We start from the raw sequence: 20,960 nt of genomic DNA on the forward strand, positions 1-20,960 counted from the left end.
TTCCTAATTAGCTATTTTAAAATAGAATAATTTAAGATATTCATATTTGCAACAACACGATTAACATTGTGGTTAATTGATATGAATATGTTTAAAAAGAAATTGAGCACTTCTGAAATGCACTTTTTTAAATGCAGGGGAACCAGGTGCATTTCTTATAATTCATTCCCTCTTTTACTATTAAGTGCAGTCATTTCCGTCACTCATCTCAATGTTGGGTTCTGAGTGCAGCTAAAAGTTACTTGCAGTATATTAGTTTTTGGAAATTTTTAAATTATAGTTCTTCATAATAATTAATTTAGAGATGAAAGAATGACATTCAGAATAATTTTCAGTAAATACGGTATAAGATAAGCATACCTTGGACAAAAGCAAGTTGATTTTCAAGTTTACTTCCAGACAGACACTTATATTAAATATAGGCTTCAGCAAATTAAGTGACTGGATGTCATTATTGACCTCACAAAAATGTATACTCAACTTAAACTGTAGCAAATTTTATGGTAATATGTTTTCTGGGTCTACAGAATCCTTTGTGAGATTACTTTTGGTCGTGGATAATTCACATTTTGAATTTCCTAGTTTCAAGCTATAAAAAGATATTTTTGCAAAAGGATTTCAAAATAACCAGCAACATATAGTGGTAGGGTTATAGCTACAGTGGACTTTAAGGGAGCTTACCATTTGGTAGTAAAAGCAAATATTGAAGGGGTGAAAACCTACTTTTGACTGAAAGTACTATGAGAGCGGTATCCTTACCATTGCAGTTTTCAACCAATTTCTCTAACTATTTTTAAGGGTACCTGACAGGAGGACATGTCTTGAGGCTATTCCATGGGCATATGGATGAGTGTCTGGCTATTGCTACTTCAGACCAAGGAGATGAGCAGCGCCGGTAAGAATATTTTAGAAACACTAATAATGGTTAAATCCTAAACCTTAGGCTTAGAATTTTCTGGTTTGAAATTAAAGAGCTGTTTTTACTGATACACTTAGAGGTTAAATGTTTTTAGGAGCTGAGCCATGCTAGAGGAAGGTGATACTCAGGCAAGAATAGCATTTCAGGCACAACATCTGCACCTGCTGCCTGAAGGGTGATGGGCCTAGAGCCTTCAATAGAAACTAATTTTACCCACTCATTGGCTATGACACAGACAGCATGACAGCATTTAAGTCTTAAAACTTACTAACATTTATAAACAGGTCTTTCTTCCTCTGTTACGTAAACTGCAAACTGTTATGCATGTTTCCCTGACTGCTAGTCTCTAACTATTCCTAGGATACTGTAACATCAAATTTGTGTTATTTTTTTATATTTGGTCTAAAGTGGAGTATGTGAATTTCCCCTTGGGATTAATAAAGTATCTATCTATCTATCTATCTATCTATCTATCTATCTATCTATCTATCTATCTATCTATCTATCTATCTATCTATCTATCTATCTATCTATCTATCTATCTATCTATCTATCTATCTATCTATCTATCTATCTATCTATCTACATTTCCACTTCAACTAACTTCTTAATAAGAAACACATTTTCTTTCGTTAAAATTCTTTTAGACTGTCACCTCTATCTGCAGTGGATATTGCTTGGATCACAGCTTGGTTGTTAGGATAGATTTTTTTTATCTTGCTTTTATGCATTCTTTGGATAATGTGTTTATGGATTCGATGGCATTTAAGGAGACATAGGAAAATAATGGCCTAAAGCTTTTCTTGTGGAGAACATTTTTTACTGAAGTAATCTTATTCCAACTTAAAAGCCATTGCTTTAGCATAGTGTAACTAGCTCTTTTTTGATATTGCAATAGTTTCCTCACTTACATTTCCTGTGCCATTTTAGCCAAGCACATTATGAAGGAGGGGCTGTATGTAGCCATGCACGGTCACTTTGGAGACTTGAGCCACTTCGTATCAGGTAAGCAATCTAAGCCTTTCTCTGTTTTGTTTTATGTGAAACATGTCTTTTTGGATACTAAGACTGAAAGCTAGAAGGAATGAATGAGTCAGTCTTGTTGAAATTACTTATAAAGCTCCTCTTAATGATTTAGCTGGAGTGGAAGTCACATGAAATGGGGACAGCCTTTTCGAGTGCGTCATGTGACAACTGGCCGCTACCTGGGACTGGAAGAAGATAAGGGACTCATGGTTGTTGACCCGGAAAGGGCCCACACTAAAATGTCTGCCTTCTGTTTCAGAGCATCAAAGGTAGGAGGTCAATCCTTGTTGTTGAAACCAAGTATATCCCAAGCATACATTGTGAGAACATACCACAGGAGCAAAATGTTAATAGATACCCATTAAAAATTACAAATAGAAAGACAGTAAACATTTTAGAGTTTATCTAGAGATGGGCAGTATAACTGACCAATAGGTAAGACAGTACTTCCAAATTACAATACATTTATAATTAAATATCTTTAAAAATGGACTTTTACATTAAAATTGTTATAAATATATTAAATGTTTATAGCAGCACTGCCTTTTCTACATGCTTCTTATTATAATAAACTCTGAAATGTATCATTTTTTGTTCAGTACCTAATGGAGCTTCTGGTTAATATATTGATTGTAGGGTTTAACACACAGATAATGTGAAGTCTATTTTGATGTATCATGCTTCCTTAAAAAGTTCAGAATTTGTTTTCAGTATGTGTTTGGAAGGAGACTCCATTTTAGGCCATTTGTTTTGGCTACCTCCATTAAAATCCTTCATCTCAACTGATGACAGACATCCATTACATGTAGAACTAAACTTCAGTAAATCAGGAAGGATAGTTGCTTTGAAAACCCACACAAATCGCTCCAGAAACTCCTTTCTTCCTAGTGCCATACAACTTTTCAATAAGAAATATCGGAGATAATGTTTAAGGTTTTGATATATATATCCTGTTACCTTTTTTTTTTTTGGTGTAAATATGTTTTATTTAACTGCCTTACCTTAACCTTTCTTATTTCTATTTGTCTGTTTTATTTCATTCTGTCTGTTTTCTTGTGTAAACATGACTAAATAAAGAAACCTAAACCTAACCTAAACCTAAACCTAAAGAATTCCCCAAAGTGCATTCTGGGTAATGGTATAAAGGTTGTCCCCTGGCAGTTTTGGCCGAGTTTGACAGATAACACAGTTTTGCCCTTAGCTCTTTTCTTAATTATGAATCTTTTGGTCATTTTCATTTTTTCTATTACTGTCTCTTGCAAGTCATTATACTCATAATATAGAAAGTACTTGGATTTAAGTTGCATGCAAAAAAGCAAGATCTGATGCTAATATGCCAGTAGGTGAAGAGATATACACATATGGAGTAATGGGTTGTACATTATTGTAATTCACTACAGAAAAATCTTGGATTTTTTTGTTAAAACCACTTACCAAATGCTTAAATTATTAGAAAAATGAAGAAAAATTGTTTCAAAGACCAATTTCTGTAATAACAGAAAGTAAAATGCACTGATATTGATCTATTATATTAAATGCACTGTATTATGCTGGCACCATTTAAAACATTCAATGTTATTTTCTTCCTTATCAAATCATATGAAGCACTCATGCAATAGAATGAGAGGTTAAGATGACTACTCTTTCATTCTGTACTCTCTCATTGTGTACATCCTTCTTTAGTGGAAACATTTTGTTCCTAGTGCCATTTGGATACTTTATTTAGATATTCCTCTTTCTTTTTCATTTTCTTTATTTCTTTGCCTATTCTTTCCACCTACCTGTATTTGACCTTTTGCCCTATTTTAGCTATCTCTTCTAAGGTCATGATTTAATTACAGTTACATTAATTTGCTTGATTCAAAGCAAGTTACAAAAGATATCAACATAATCAAGCAAACATCAGTCTGGAGAACTGTTTTGGAACAAATTTTACAGGACGAGGGGACAAAATAGACCACAGCAAGTGATGAGCTCAGAACAAAATACAAGCTTGTTACAGTTCCCAGGTTTCAAAAACCTAATAGTTGTAAGCAGTAATTCACCAAACAAGAGAGCCATTAAATGATTCTTAAACACATTGAAGTAGCCAGAAAATCAGATGGATGGGATAGCTTGTTCCACCAGCCAGGAGTTACACAAGAAAAGAGTGTGAACTGAGATTTGATATCATGAAGAGGTGGCATCATCTGATGCTCTTTGACATTAATTAAAATATTTTACTTTCGATTATTGTAAATTCCATGTTTTATAATGGGCCTAGTTTGTTTAGTGGATGTTTAAAGTCTATAACTGACTATACCCGCCATCCTTGTACAGCTGGATCTTCTTTAAACATTGTAATGCTGCCTAGATGTGTAAATGGACACTTTTTACTTATGAGAGGTGTGACACATGATTAAAATTAAAATGTGTTATATTAACATTTAAGATTTTAAAAATATAGGGACAGCTTAGCTATTAGCTAAACAAACAGGCTCGATGGCCTTAATGGTCTCCTCTCGTTTATCAAATTTCTTGTGTTCATATGTTCTTATAGCACAATCTGCAATTTGGGGATTCAAAAGATTCTCTAAATGCTTTCCAGATTCCATTTAATTCAGGCACTTCATACATTTCATTTAATTTGTACTGACTTTGATTGTTTTAAAATATGACAAATCCCAATGTAATGGGAGTGGTAAGGTTCATCTTTGCCCTTTGCTAACATAGTACAGCAAAACACAGATTATGGAAACCCCAACATGGAAGCGTCAGCAGAGTCGTACATATAAACAGGAAAAGTCTGAGTCCAAGAGTTGATTTTTTTCCGTATTAAGCCGAACCTTCTCCCTTACAGGAAAAGTCAGAAGTGGCCCAAAAACGAGATGTGGAAGGAATGGGTGCTCCTGAGATCAAGTATGGAGAGTCAATGTGCTTTGTGCAGCATGTATCAACTGGCCTTTGGCTTACATATGCATCTGTAGATGCCAAATCTGCTCGCCTTGGCCCTTTGAAGAGAAAGGTAAGTTTATTGCTCAGCCAAAGTTAACGTGAACTACTGGCTCTTATCTACCGACTTTGTTCCAAATGAATTTCCCAGGCTTACTGATCATTGTATCATCATAATTTGTGTGATGTCTTCTACCATTGTGCTCTACTTATACTGTATTCAAACATACTGGAAGCTACCTTTCATGATGTTCAAGACTTTAAAGATGTTTATTTATACACACTCTGTCAAAAATATAAAATCTTTTAATAGTTTAGATAAGAAATGAAGATGGCAAATTAATTTACATTATCATAAACTTAATGGTTCTAGTATATATTCTAATATGTGTACAGCAGCACATGACAGTTAAGACTCCATAGTTAAATATATGATGGCAATGAATGTTTTAGTATTTTTGATATGTTTTATTGTTTGCTTTATTCTTTTGGTGGTATGTCCTGTGAAGGGTATTATAAGATGTATAGTCTTATTGACTGACATACCACATAGCTAACATGCACTGCTTTGGAACTGCTGGCATATTATGAAGCATTTGAATGCTACAGAAACCAAATGTGCAGTACATGTTGTTTGAAAAAAATAAAAGTGGTGTCAAGTGTGTTTCATTACTAATTCCAGGTTTTATTTTTTCCAGGCAATTCTGCACCAAGAAGGTCATATGGATGATGCCCTCTCTCTTTCTCGATCACAGCATGAGGAGTCCCAAGCAGCTAGAATGATTTATAATACTACAGGCTTATTCACGCAGTTCATCAAGTAAGTCTGATAACCAGAAACATTTTCATTTTGATATTTAATCCTTATCCAGCACATCCCAGTTAAATTGTGCTCATCATCAACATCATTTTAGGGGTCTTGATTCACTTAACGGAAAGAACAAATCATCAAGCCCTATGAATTTGCCACTTGAGGCGGTGATTCTCAGCCTTCAAGATCTGATTAACTATTTCCAGCCACCAGAAGAAGAATTGGAACATGAAGAGAAACAAACCAAGCTGAGGTCACTTAAGAATCGTCAGAATCTCTTCCAAGAAGAGGTCAGTACACAGCTGATGTGCTAACTAACCTGATTATTTGTTGAGTGGTGAGGGAAAGTAATTTAGGAACAGTGCATAGTGAAAAGAAATAAATGGACATGACAAAAATAGTGAACACAGTCTTCTTTGGTCTAAAACAGAACAAATAAATCTCAAAGCTGAATGGGTGTCATTAGGTTTAAATATAGAGGTTCACACCAACATTAAGTGTAAGGGCTAACAATCAATCCCTTCCCTACTAGAGATCCTGCAGTGGAAAAAGTAGATTCAGCACATGGATTATTTTAAAACAATAATAAAATAATAATTGTAACCACTTGAATGATTTTTATTAAAATGCATTATTACAGTAACAATGCAAGTATGTAAAACATCAGATTTTACCTGCCATAGGCATGTGAAAAATACATACCTGCTTGTAGCACCAATTCTGGGTAAACCGATTTTTGGTCAAAAAGACGTTAATAAAGGAAACTGTCAGGAATATACAGTCCAGCTACACCTTCACAAACGGTCATCCATTCAACACATCTCTCCAGCTGCAGTCACACAGATGAAGAATGGACACAATGAGAATGATGATTGAGGTGGAAGCCTGTCAGGCTATTCAAGAATGCTTTTGTCATTGTAAGAGTTACAGATAGGGATGTTCTGACTGGAAAAAGGCTTTATCAAAAACCTAACACAATTAGTAAGCAAAAATAAACAGAAGGACATGCTTGTAATTACAAGAGAGCAACCACAAGTCAAGTCAAGTCATGTTGAGGAGCATGCACTGGTACAGTGCGTTGCCGCACCCACTACACGATGAAACAACTCGGGATCCCGGTTGGCAACCCCCCCAGGCAGACACGCGGTCCAGTCCCATCCTCCGGAAATGACCCTCTATCTGCCGCAGCCAGGAGATACGTGGGCGACCCCTTGGCCTAGTCCAGCCACTCGGGTCCCCAACAATGAGGATCTTACGAGCTGGATCACCCTTGGGGAAACACGGCACATGGCCGTAGTGCTGTAGCTGACGCTCCCTCACAATGCAGGTAATATACCTCATTCGGGACTCCATGAGCAACCGCTCATTCGACACAAAGTCAAACCAATGGTACCCAAGGATTTTCCGGAGAGACACAGTACCAAAGGAGTCCAGTCTTCATCTCAGGTCACTGGTTAGCGTCTATGTCTTGCAACCATATAGCAAGACAGGAAGCACCAGGACTCTAAAGACTTGAACCTTCGTCCTTTTGCAGATATCGTGACCGCCACACACCCCATTCCAGCGACCACATGACCACCCATGCTGTCCCAATCCATCTACTGACTTCATAGGAAGAGTCACCAGAGACATGAATGTCACTGCCAAGATAAGTAAACCTCTCCACAAGGTCGAAACTCTATCCGCAAACAGACACACTGCTGATGGCTGTGCCTAAGAGGTCATTAAAGGCCTGGATTTTGTTTTTTATCCAGGACACTCACAAGCCCAGACACTCAGACTCCTCGCTCAGTCTCTCAAGCTCCCCGATCAGAGCCTCCATTGATTCCGTGAAGATCACAGCATCGTCAGCAAAGTCAAGATCCATGAATCTTTCTTCACCAACAGATACCCCACAGCTGCTGGACCCCACTAGCTTTCCCAACACCCAGTCCATATAAGCATTGAACAGAGTAGGAGCAAGAACATGCCCCTGACGAACCCCAGAATCAGCTGGGAAAAACGCAGAGGTTCTGCCTCCACTCACAGTACCAGTGTACAGGCCGGCCATGATATCCAGCAACCTCGAGGGGATCCCGCGAAACCTCAGGATGTCCCACAAGCCAACTCGATCAACTGAGTTGAATGCTTTGCAAAAATCGACAAAGGCTGCAAAGAAACTCTGCCGATACTCTCATTTGCGCTCCATGAGAACCCTCAGTGCTAGGATGTGGTTGAAGGTAGACTTCTTAGGCATAAAACCAGACTGTTCCGGTCGCTGGTAGGTGAGCAAGTGATCACGGATCCTATTGAGGACAACCCTAGCAAGGACCTTACCTAGAACAGAGAGCAGTGTTATCCCCCTGTAGTTGCTGCAATCCAGGCGATCACTCTTCCCTTTCCAGATAGGAACGACAAGTCCCATTTTCCAGTCAGTTGGGATGATGCCAGTCTCCCTAATGGAAGCAAAGATTGCTTGCAATGCCAGAAAGAGAGCCTTACCACCTGCCTGGAGAGGTTCACCCCGGATACCACAGATCCCTGCAGCCTTTCCTCCCCTCAGCTGGTTTACCACCTGTGCAATCTCAGTGAGATTGGGCTAATTGTGAACCACCACCAGAGCAACCACACTACACAAAATAAAAAAATTAAATATATGAAGGTGAAAATAAAAAAAACTAACTTCCAAAAACTTTAGGATGTTAAGATAGTAGATGTTGCAGTAGTTTCGGATAAACAAAACTAGAGCAAAGTCCAATCTCCTGTGCCACCTGGGAGAAAGAAGAGACAATTCCAAAAATTAATTAAATGATGTAGTAGAGCCCTCACTTTATTTTTTCTTACCTTTGATGATTAGTCAGACAACCGGGAGTTCACAGTTGTTAGACATATATTAAGGCAACTGAAAATTTAATTTAAAGAAATAAAATAATACATTTTATTCACAAACACAAGGATTACAGAAATATGGTGACTGGTTTTCTATCTATCTATCTATCTATCTATCTATCTATCTATCTATCTATCTATCTATCTATCTATCTATCTATCTATCTATCTATCTATCTATCTATCTATCTATCTATCTATCTATCTATCTATCTCTCTCTCTCTCTCTCTCTCTCTCTCTCTCTCTCTCTCTCTCTCTCTCTGTCTGTCTGTCTGTCTGTCTGTCTGTCTGTCTGTCTATATTACAAAACAGCCAATGCCCAGGTGTAACGTCATTCACAAGAGGGATGGAAAGTCCGATGAACAAAGGTAACAACAACCATGAAATAGAATGGATGTAAAGGCTAGAATGGCCAATGAACAAATGTAACAAGATGCACAAAGAGGGATGTAATGGCTAGCATATCTGGTGAACAGAAGCTCCTAAATGTACAACATGATCAAAACATATGGACTTATAATTGTACCAGTTTCACTGTGCTAGTGTGTGTATGTGGAAGGAAAACATTTATGGATAAGTACTCCTCCTAGTACATCTGCTTCTCACTGCCCAAGGCGGGAGGCCACCATGGAGGGCATCCCAGCTAGGATGAGTATCAGACCTTGCTTCAGCTGGGAAGCAGGGATAATGTATGGACAGTGGGAGACTGCCTCCTGAGGTCAGGTGGTGGTGTTCATCTGATATTGCTCATGTTTGTATAGCTGCATGGCTGCATAGGAGTCGTAGTTAAGGAAGATAGTCCTGTTTGGGTGCTGCCAGATTATACTGCTGGGAGAGGAGTCCCTTGTTTTATGGAGAATTGGCTTGACCTGGAAGTACTTTTTTGGTGCAATGTTATGGCACCAGAAGTACTCACAGGTTCAACATAAAGGAAGCCACTTTGTGTCACCTAGTCAAGAAATAAAAGATGTGACATGTGGTAGATGAAACAGACAAACACGTAACACTCAACTCAGACAATATAATGTACTCACCTGCCTACATAAAAGCAGATTTATATAACCAAACCTATAATGCTGCATGGAGTTGGTTGTCATTATTTCAGGTTCAGAGGAACACTCTGTTTGCTATGCAGTCCTTTACCTTTGTCTCTGGTGTGATGTTGTCTTCCTCATATACAGTATATCTAAATATTTGCCTTTTTGTCTTGTTATTGGCAGAATACAGCAGTTCCATCTGGAATTCATGTAGCTTTCTGCATCTCTTTAAAGTATGTTATTTTCACAAAGTAGGCTTTATGTGCCACGGAAGGTCTAAAAATTGAGAAATGTCTATTTTGTCCTACAAAAAATCGTGGTTATTCAGCAACAATCTCTCCCTGGAGTAACACCTGCAAAATAAAGTGAGAATGTCCAGGTTTTGCCTCTAGAAGATAAACACTTGACAGAAGTGCAGGCAAATGGAACAATGAGAAACTGACTGAATTACATTGTCTTACTCTCTCACTCTTGTACTCAACAGGGAATGATCACCTTAGTATTGAATTGTATAGACCGTCTGAATGTCTACAACACTGCAGCCCACTTTTCAGAGTTTGCTGGAGAAGAAGCAGCTGAATCCTGGAAGGAAACTGTGAACCTTTTATATGAACTTTTAGGTATGTGAAGTGCACTTCCTGGTGTTGTAATGTTAACAAGTATTGCATATTTCAGTAATTAAATGAAAACCTTGTGTACAAGCAAATAATTGAATAGCTAAAGAACATTCACATTTTGAATTTCATGGCTTTCTTATGCGGTGGGTTGGCACCCTGCCCAGGATTGTTTCCTGCCTTGTGCCCTGTGTTGGCTGGGATTGGCTCCAGCAGACCCCCGTGACCCTGTGTTCGGATTCAGCGGGTTGGAAAATGGATGGATGGATGGCTTTCTTAGGCTCATCCCTCATGACAAGGATTGTGCTTTTATTTGAAACTGAAAATTCAATCCAGCCATTGACAGAATTTCATATGTGTGTTTGGAGGGCAGTTGTCTGTTTTTTATAATAATAATTACAGTATACTGTAATATTAAAATACTAATTCTGGTGGTAACGTGGAAGTCATCATGTAGCAGACAAAATATGTCTATGTCCAGTAGTTTATAGACACAATAGTCTTCTTTAAGGCAGAATAATTTATTTTGGAGGCTGTCAAATTTTTACTTTTCATAAAGCTAATCTTTAAAAATAAATAAACAGACACACAACAACATGAAAACATCTTGACCTATCTGTATACTTAAATACAAGTAAATTCTATATGTGGGATAGCCTCTGTGTGTTAAAAGGATTAATAAATAACAACAATATTATCTAAAGAGACTAAAGTCCAAGCCTTACTCTAAACATAAACCTTAAAGGAAGTGTACTATTTAAATGGCTAAAAACTAAAGCATTTTAACAACGTAGTTACCTAGTCAACCATAGCTGGAAGTCACACATTATTAGGTGTATTAAAAACCAAAACACAAACTTTAAGTTCTCTAAATAACACTTTCACTGTATTGAGGATACTGTTACAACAGGTTTTAACTCCAGACCTCCCATAGACAAAGACTTCATTAGTCTGTGAAGAGTGAAATCCTAAAACGGTTTTAAACAAAATGTCATGAAATTGACTTTACTGTTTATGATGGCCGAAGTCTTGCTCAAAATGTACTCTTTTCTCCAATCTTTCTCTATCTACAGCTTCACTGATTCGTGGGAACCGGTCTAATTGTGCTCTCTTTTGTGATAACCTGGACTGGCTAGTTAGCAAACTGGATCGACTGGAAGCCTCCTCAGGTAACAGAAGTATAGTATGTTTTTAGTCATTGTGAGAACATAGGATGTACAGTTAGGTCCATAAATATTTGGACAGAGACAACTTTTTTCTAATTTTGGTTCTGTACATTACCATAATGAATTTTAAATGAAACAACTCAGATGCAGTTGAAGTGCAGACTTTCAGCTTTAATTCAGTGGGGTGAACAAAACGATTGCATAAAAATGTGAAGCAACTAAAGCATCTAGTGTGCTAGCATACACATACAGCATCATCAATAAAAGAAAAAAAACACTGTGTGAAGGCTTCTCAGGTTCACCATATGCTTACATACTATTTGCACATTATCAGTCAGTTATGTGTTAACTATGGAAGAAGTTGCAATATTGCATAATTTTATACACAGTGGTTGGTTGTAGCATAAATACCATAGGAATCTGACCAATCACTAAGTGTAGCCTACGGTCAAATCATTGGAGGTTTGTTCAGCCATCGATAGCAGCAGCATTCCTATGTTTGCCCAGTTATATATATTCAAGCAAACTTGCTGCTTCCCCTGTAAGCTCCGTGTGGTCAGAGTTACTATTGATCCCTGAGAAGGTGTGTCTCTGTCTTCTTCAAAGGTACTTTATGCTATTTACAAGCATATGTTTTTCAGAGTAAATTCCTTGTAAATATAATGAAATGTTATACTCAGGCATGCTTTCATAGTTCAATAAATAAGTTGTGGTTAAATAAAGCGTCATTTGTTTCTGATGCTTGTTAAAACAGGTGTAGACAGATGTGCTTTGCTTTACATTCCCCCTTGTGTCCCAATCACTGCTCTCATTCAACTTCATGAACTGACATCATTTTTTTCACTCAATGCTGATTTCGTCCCAGTGGCCATTGGTAGCTTCTCTAACCTATTACAATGTCTAAGAAAAAACATCTGATAAAGAGAGCAATTTCAAGGGAGATGCCAGGCAGTATAATTGATGAGCAGAAAAGTACTTGTGTTTCTTGTTTGTACTGAAAATGTGGCAGTAGTTACTTGTTGTTATACAGGTGCTGGTCATAAAATTAGAATATCATGACAAAGTTGATTTATTTCAGTAATTCCATTCAAAAAGTGAAACTTGTACATTAGATTCATTCATTACACACAGACTGATGTATTTCAAATGTTTATTTCTTTTAATGTTGATGATTATAACTGACAACTAATGAAAGTCCCAAATTCAGTATCTCGGAAAATTAGAATATCAATTAAGACCAATGCAAAAAAAGAATTTTTAGAAATGTTGGCCAACTGAAAGGTATGAACATGAAAAGTATGAGCATGTACAGCACTCAATATTTAGTTGGGGCTCCTTTGGCCTGGATTACTGCAGCAATGCGGCGTGGCATGGAGTCGATCAGTCTGTGGCACTGCTCAGGTGTTATGAGAGCCCATGTTGCTCTGATAGTGGCCTTCAGCTCTTCTGAATTGTTGGGTCTGGCGTATTGCATCTTCCTCTTCACAATACCCCATAGATTTTCTATGGGGTTAAGGTCAGGCGAGTTTGCTGGCCAATCAAGAACAGGGATACTATGGTCCTTAAACCAGGTACTGGTAGCTTTGGCACTGTGTACAGGTGCCAGGTCCTGTTGGAAAATGAAATCTGCATCTCCATAAAGTTCGTCAGCAGCAAGAAGCATGAAGTGCTCTAAAACTTCCTGGTAGACGGCTGCGTTGACCTTGGACCTCAGAAAACACAATGGACCAACACCAGCAGATGACATGGCACCCCAAACCATCACTGACTGTGGAAACTTTACACTGGACCTCACGCAGTGTGGATTCTGTGCCTCTCCTCTCCTGCAAAATTTACTTTCATCAGAGAACATAACTTTGGACCACTCAGCAGCAGTCCAAAGGCGAGACGCTTCTGATGCTGTCTCTTGTTCAAGAGTGTCTTGACACAAGGAATGCGACAGCTGAAACCCATGTCTTGCATACGTCTGTGCCTGGTGGTTCTTGAAGCACTGACTCCAGCTGCAGTCCACTCTTTGTGAATCTCCCCCACATTTTTGAATGAGTTTTGTTTCACAATCCTCTCCAGGGTGCGGTTATCCCTATTGCTTGTACACTTTTTTCTACCACATCTTGTCCTTCCCTTCGCCTCTCTATTAACACTAGAATTACCAGAGCCTACGAAAAAACTCGTATATCCGGCCCACCTTAAATCGCTTCTTAAAACCTTTCTCACCTCTCCGCCAGCGTCTTTTGTCATCTAAATGTACTGATAAAGACAAGCTGCCAGCAGCTGGCTATTCCATCCCCCCAACGACTTAGAACGTAAACAGGCTTTTCCCAGCTCTTGCCTTGATTGATTATTTGGGAGTGAAGTGGAGTTTTAGAGTAGAAATAATAAGATTGTTATTTGAAACACATGCATTTCATATGTGTTGCATTTCTACAGTAATCTGTGTAAACACATTGGTAAAACAGAAACGTGTTATATATTCTAGTAGCAATTGACAAAATGTAGGCATAAACTATATAATGTATGAAGCCTGAAGTCCAAATATCAAAGAAACACTTTCACAAAAGGTACAAAAAAAAGCCACCGCCAAAAAAACCCGTCTTAGTGTGAGACATTGATATGAATTAACTATCACTGCTTCCGTGGCATAACAGTATCAGTCGCTGACTGCGAATCAGAAGGTCATGAGTTCGATCCTGCACAACTCCCATTTGAGAAGTGTTCTTATTTTCACTATTTTAAAATAAAAAGATACATTTGATTTCAGTCTGTAACAGCTGGTGTAATTTATGATATTTGTAAAGGTTAGCTTTATTTTTTTTAAATTCACTTTTCATTGTCTCAGTCGCGTTCAGGATCCATCTCTACCGCCCCCAACCTGACACTGCTGTTTTTACATAAAGACACGCTATAGTTCTGCAGTGTATCATGATACATACGACCGCGTGTTTTTCCCCCCAGTATTGCCAGTCCCCACGTGTTGCTGTATGCTGTTTCTTTTGTACTCCAGGACATGCAGAGGAAAGCATAGTAAAGAGCAGTAACTTCAGCGCTATATGCAATCATCAGACACTCCCCATCTGATGCTGTTTTCACATAAAGATGCACTAAAGCTCTGCAGTGTACTTGTGACTGCATTGTCGTACCAATGCTTGCGAACTGAAGTGTCTGCATGCACTTTTCGTGGCATTACACGTGTATTTTTTGAGCATGCCCATGTAGCTCAAACACAGGAACATATGTTGATGTAAAAGTATAACAAAACAAGTGCACTTTTATTCAAGACTATAACCGAAGAAAAAAGAATGCAAGTTACAGTAGGCGGTTGATATGACAGCTTGTGTGGTGCAATGCTAAGAACTGCTGATTTCCATTCCGTGCTATATAACTGTTAACATTTGAATCTGATGATTGCATATAGCGCTGTCTTGTTTAGTGTGCGCAAGAACATGCAGGTGGCCAGTTGCTGCGTGCTACAACGCACATTTTAAAAAAAGAAAGAGACAAATATATGTGACGTTTTGAAGAAATCATTTTATGACGCGAATAGTACCAATCAGAAAACATCATCGAAGTAATGCAATATTATTTGAAAACGAACAGCGTCAGGTTGGGTGTGAAGTTATACTGGCGCTGTTTGAGTCAGATCAGAAGCTGAATAAGCTGAAAAAGCTCCTGTTCTGACTCTAAGTAAAAAAGCATGAATTAATCAACAGAAATAACCGCGATTGACATTTTAAAGTTAACGATTTACAGTGCATACCAATTTATAAATTCAATGTCCGTTTGAGGAAAAAAAAAACACTTTCTTCAAAGCTGGGAATCGAACTCGCGTCTCTGTGGCACAGTAAGGCAGTGGTGCTCCAAGTCAGCAAACCGTCCTTATAACTTATTTTTTTCAAGATCCATAACACACAGACAGACAGAGCACTGCGTAATATAGAGACAAACAGGCAGAGATATACAAATAAACAGGGAAGGCACATGTACTGAAAGAAAAAAAAAAATCAACATGCGCGTTGTTTCTGCAGCACTGAATAAACTCACCCGCTCTAACATCACCCCTCCCCTGATCTGACTCTCTAAGTAACAGCGCAAGTACAGACACAAATCAAGTGCATGTGTGTACTGTATAATATTAACAAAAAGAGCAGCTTACTACTGAAAATGGCAAATATAGGAGTGAGTGGGGATCGAACCAGGACTCTTGATTACACTTGGTTTGCGTCTGTACTTGTGCTGTTACTTAGAGAGCCAGATCGGGGGAGTGGTGATGTTAGAGCGGGTGAGCTTATTCAGTGCTGCAGAAACAACGCACATGTTGATTTTTTTTTTTCTTTCAGTACATGTGCCTTCCCTGTTTGTTTGTATATCTCTGCCTGTCTGTCTCTGTATTACGCAGTGCTCTGTCTGTCTGTGTGTTATGGATATTGAAAAAAATAAGTTATAAGGACAGTTGTTCATGTTAATTGCAGTCTCAATTGTTAAAAAATATTTTAAAAGGAGCATCCCACATGAAAATATAACGATCTCATTAACTGACAGTGCATACCAATTTACAAATTTTATGTCCGTTTGAGGTTAAAAACAAAAAAAAGAAGTAACACTTAATCCCCAGCGGGGAATTGAACTCATGTTTGTGAGGCAGAGAAAAGCTACTCGGTCTGAGAAGCAAATCTTAGCGCGCTACGCCACGGAAACTGTTATGTGGTGTGTAAAGCTTTTGTGGAAGTGTTTATTTGATCTTAGGAACTCGGGCTTTACACATTGTACATTTTGTAACATTTATTACTAAAATATGAAAAAGTTTCTGTTTTAGCAATGTGTTTACACAGATTACTGTAGAAACGGAACACGCATGAAATGCATGTATTCCAAATAGCGATCTATTATTTCTATTCTAAAACTCCAGCAGTTCATTCACTCCCAGATAATCAAACAAGCCATGAGCTGGGAAAACTTAGTGAACGTTCTGCGACAGTGGGGGATGGAATAGCCGGCTGCTCGCTGCTCCTCTTAATCGGCACATTTAGAAGACAAAAGAGGGGTGAGAACGGTTTTAAGGTGGGCCGGATCTACGAGTTTTTTCGTAGACTGGTAATTTTAGTGTTAATGTGCTTGGACACAGAGCTCTGTGAACAGCCAGCCTCTTTAGCAATGACCTTTTGTGTCTTGCCCTCCTTGTGCAAGGTGTCAGTGGTCGTCTTTTGGACAACTGTCAAGTCAGCAGTCTTCCCCATGATTGTGTAGCCTACAGAACTAGACTGAGAGACCATTTAAAGGCTTTTGCAGGTGTTTTGAGTTAATTAGCTGATTAGAGTGTGGCACCAGGTGTCTTCAATATTGAACCTTTTCACAATATTCTAATTTCCCGAGATACTGAATTTGGGACTTTCATTAGTTGTCAGTTATAATCATCAACATTAAAAGAAATAAACATTTGAAATACATCAGTCTGTGTGTAATGAATGAATCTAATATACAAGTTTCACTTTTTGAATGGAATTACTGAAATAAATCAACATTGTCATGATATTCTAATTTTATGACCAGCACCTGTACTCTGACCCATACTGGGTATATAAAATGTTGTGTTTGGCCCTGTGAAGGCTAGGGGGCACCACAGAGCTCCAAACTCCAAGCACGAACACACAAACACAATCCTTGGTTCAAATCAAAGGGATGTATATTAAAAAATACCTCGTATAAACAATTAAACAGTGTTTCTTCTTCCTTCTCTCCCCCTCTAATACCATACTACTTCTCCTCCAGTTGAGTTTTGCCCGTCTCCGTTCTCAGCTCCAACTTGCCTGGATAAGGCAGTGCAATTCTTTTTATGTAAGATCCGGGAGTACTTCCAGTGCCGGGGCTCCACCTGTTTGAAACACTTCCAGGTCATATGGAAGCCGCAAATAGTAGGGAGTGTAACTCACTGCAGCACCCCCTGGTGCTACCTCCAGATCCCAGCAGGGCTGCACTACTGGTCTACCATTCCTGGCTTTCCCTGAGGGTGTCTGAATGGGCCCCAATAGGGTTGCTGCCATCAAGCATATGGCAGGGTGACAACAGGCAGGAATTACTGCTCTCCCCAGTCCTTCCAGATTATGGGTGTCCCCTCCAGGTGTGGACCCTAACCAATTCCAGCTTCCGCTGGTCCTTCCATTATGTTTTACCGGCTGGTCACAGAGGCTCCTTTCTGTCCTGCTGGCCAAATCAACATTTGTTTCATCCTAGCCTCCCGGCCAGATAGTAAACCATCCCTTTTCCCGGCCAGGATGCCTGCCCATCTCCTATAGCCCTAAATAAAACTGAGTTTGACCCCTAAATGCCATTTCTCCTGCACTGAACAAAGACATAAGTAAAAACAAAAAAAAAAAGAGAGAAAAACCCTTTAATTAAAAGGTTTATTTTTTTTTCTCTTAGTGAAAATGTAAATTAGTAGACAATTATGAGTTTTTCAGTGTATCTCTAATGCATCTGTGCAAACAATTTTGAGTTTGGTGGGTAGGTGAAGTATTTTATCTCCTGTGATTATTTAGCAGCCAGGACTGAGGCATATTTTAAATGAGGAAGCTGCCTCATTGTTTGAATTTTTAATTTTTTAGTACCAGCAATCACTTTTTTAGTGTATGCTAATATTAACATTATTTTATATTAAAAATAATACCAAATAACCTGCTCTTAAACATATGTAGCTCTTAAATCGTTGTTCAGAATTAAGGCCCCTGTGTTAAATTTTTACTTGTCTTTCATGCTCTGTGCATCATGAAGTTCACATTACACCCTGATAAAGCTTTCAGTTCTGTAAGAACCAAACGTGGATCAATAAAGACTCTAATTGACCGGGGCAAATACTGGATTGCATGTTGAAATTATAGCAGGAACAAAAAAAATACGAGCAATGGGAATCAAAAGTAAAACTAAAGAACAGGTAACGACATATTCTTCTTCAACATTGGAACAATTTTAAATGCTGTAGACAATTAGAAACAAGTTGACATACATACACAGGAGTGCCAGCATAGCCACTGCCAAGCAATTGGGGGAGGGATGTCTGGTAAGCTGGCATCAAATTATCAATGGGAAAAATTCCCAGTTCTCCAGTCTTCTTAGGAAGATAGGCTTTCACTTATCAGTACATTTTTATTATATACTGTACATTACCTTCCACACTAAGCACCTTTTCAAGCATTTGTACAAAGCAGATAACTCTAAAAATAAAATGCATTACATCTATAACCATTAAATACAGACAATAATACTCGATAATGTAAAATTATTATTTCATTACTGTATCCAATTTTATTTTTTGTTTACCACAAAAAATGTCATCTGTGCTTTCAATTCACACTAATAGAAAATTTTTAAAAGATATAAAAGCATTTGTGCTTTTCTTTACAAACTATATTTATAGCAAAAAAGGACATCAGCAATGAAAGAGCAATTACTGAACTAAACCCTGCCTAACAAAAGTTATGTGTTTGTTTATCAAGGCATGCTGAAACACTATAACCGTAATGTTGGAGTTTAGGTACCTGAAAACAAGATGAAAAACACAGCTTTTTGTCATTAAAGGTGCTATATAAATAAAATGTTTTGTTATTTTTTATTACTATTAAATTCAAAGTATACATTTGCGATAAACAATATATGTAACCTGAATAGCAGTCTAAACATATCCATGAATAAATATGTAATCTTGGTGTTCAGTTTTGGAAACAAGAGTATACACAAAGTAGAAAAAAATTAATTTTGGCTGTTTGTTATTTCTATGTAAACCACTAACAAATTAGTGTAAAGTTCAAGGCTATAAAATGAAAACAATTAGTTGTTTAATGTGGAAAAAATGTTTACTAATTCCCATTATTGACCAGGTTTAAACAAGCAAACAAGACTGTAGTAGTTCAGTTTTGTTTTTCAAAATAGTCAGTTTACAGTATTAAAAGTGATGCTCATGCAGAAATGCTTAAAAGGTAACAGAGAGTAGACTAGCATAAATAAAAAAGAATGAGTAGATGGGGATTACTCAACCTACAGAAAGAATGTTTTGCAGATTTCACAGGCATATTGATTATGTGTGTTTCACAAATTATTGTGCCGAATTTAATACAGAATAAGTTAACTAAAAAAACAATAGCAAAATTAATTTGCTCTTATCATTACTATATAATTGAAATATCAACCTGCTTAATGCAGGTGCAAACAATTGGAATTCTAGACCATACAAAAGACTACAATTAAACCTGGACAAATAACCAACTACTGTATGTTGCATTTTTAGGGCCCTATGGAATCCATTTTATTTTTTTGGATTTTCAGTTTTTACCATTTTATTTTTCCTTGATTAGGATTTTTGGATTCATTTTTTTTTTTTTTACTCATACTACTAAGCAGTAACAGCTACAACAAAACAAACAATAATGAAATGGCACTTTAAATTCCTTTTAATGAAACAGCACACTAGCACAACTGAACCTTATTTTGCAGGTCCATTTATCAGGTAGGGCGGCACGTTGGCACAGTGGGTAGCGATGCTGCCTCGCAGGTAGGAGACCTGGGTTTGCTTCCCAGGTCCTCCCTGCGTGGAGTTTGCATGTTCTCCCTGTGTCTGCGTGGGTTTCCTCCAGGCGCTCCGGTTTCCTCCCACAGTCCAAAGACTTGCAGGTTAGGTGGATTGGCGACTCTAAATTGGCTTGGTGTGTGTGCCCTGCGGTCGGCTGGCACCCTGCCCAGGGTTAGTTCCCTGCCTTGCGCCCTGTTTTGGCTGGGATTGGCTCCAGCAGACCCCCATGACCCTGTAGTTAGGATATAGCGGGTTGGATAATGGATGGATGGATGGATTTATCAGGTAGGAGCCCAGATCCTCCTTGATGCTGTATGGGGAGACTGCAGTAGGACAGTGAGCGCCCTCCAGAATTGTAAGAGCTGTTACTAGGTTGATGCATCCTTCTGAGATGAAGGTTAATTTCACTTTTAGAAAAAAGAAACAGTGACCCTCTGTTAAGGGCTCATTGCATCCAAGAGGAAGCCTGCTCTTCTGCCCAGGTTTGTAGTGCCGAGTTTATAACGGAAGAGTCAAATATGGACCTGACATGATTTGTCACTGTAAGGCAAAACAAAATTAAATCCAGAAACATCGTTGTTAATTTTTAACAAGGAACCTGTTAACAACTGGTGCCATTCACTAATAATTTTTCTACAGGAAAGACTGTTAATACCGGTTAAATACCTATGTAATTTAATCTGTTAAGTGATTCACAGTAAATACATCACGCACAATTAGAACTGCCTATATAAAAGAATTACCGTACTGCCAAATGTTTACTCGCCTATCACTATGATGATAACTATGTGGTCTCGGCTATCTGTGATTTCATCAACTACAGAATAAATTTTATTGCCACGAATCTTTCGAAGAACGGTGTCCATATGTTGTTCAGAGACACGGGGCAAATGAGTTTGACGAAGACTGCTCTCATTTTCTGGCAGCGCACCTCCTTGTTTACAATGCTTAATAAAGAAAGGACGCATCTTCGTCATTTTTTCGAGTGGTATGTCTGACTCACTTGGACACAAACTGGCGTCTTGCATCAGAC

The 20,960-nt window shown here is 38.2% G+C and overlaps 1 protein-coding gene across 10 annotated transcripts in view; it reads left to right on the forward strand.

Moving 5' to 3' along the window:
- Positions 1 to 20,960, forward strand: part of LOC114647909 (ryanodine receptor 1-like) — a 387,179-nt gene that overhangs the window by 66,616 nt on the left and 299,603 nt on the right. For all 10 annotated transcript variants that reach the window (XM_051932424.1, XM_051932426.1, XM_051932430.1 and 7 more), the window contains 8 exons: positions 799 to 895; positions 1,850 to 1,924; positions 2,058 to 2,214; positions 4,785 to 4,949; positions 5,575 to 5,696; positions 5,791 to 5,977; positions 10,078 to 10,213; positions 11,281 to 11,376. In XM_051932424.1, the coding sequence (XP_051788384.1) occupies positions 799 to 895; positions 1,850 to 1,924; positions 2,058 to 2,214; positions 4,785 to 4,949; positions 5,575 to 5,696; positions 5,791 to 5,977; positions 10,078 to 10,213; positions 11,281 to 11,376 (1,035 nt within the window). The remainder of the gene's footprint in view (positions 1 to 798; positions 896 to 1,849; positions 1,925 to 2,057; positions 2,215 to 4,784; positions 4,950 to 5,574; positions 5,697 to 5,790; positions 5,978 to 10,077; positions 10,214 to 11,280; positions 11,377 to 20,960) is intronic.

The sequence above is a fragment of the Erpetoichthys calabaricus genome, chromosome 1, assembly GCF_900747795.2.
Source record: "Erpetoichthys calabaricus chromosome 1, fErpCal1.3, whole genome shotgun sequence".
In the NCBI taxonomy this organism is placed as follows: Eukaryota; Metazoa; Chordata; class Cladistia; order Polypteriformes; family Polypteridae; genus Erpetoichthys; species Erpetoichthys calabaricus.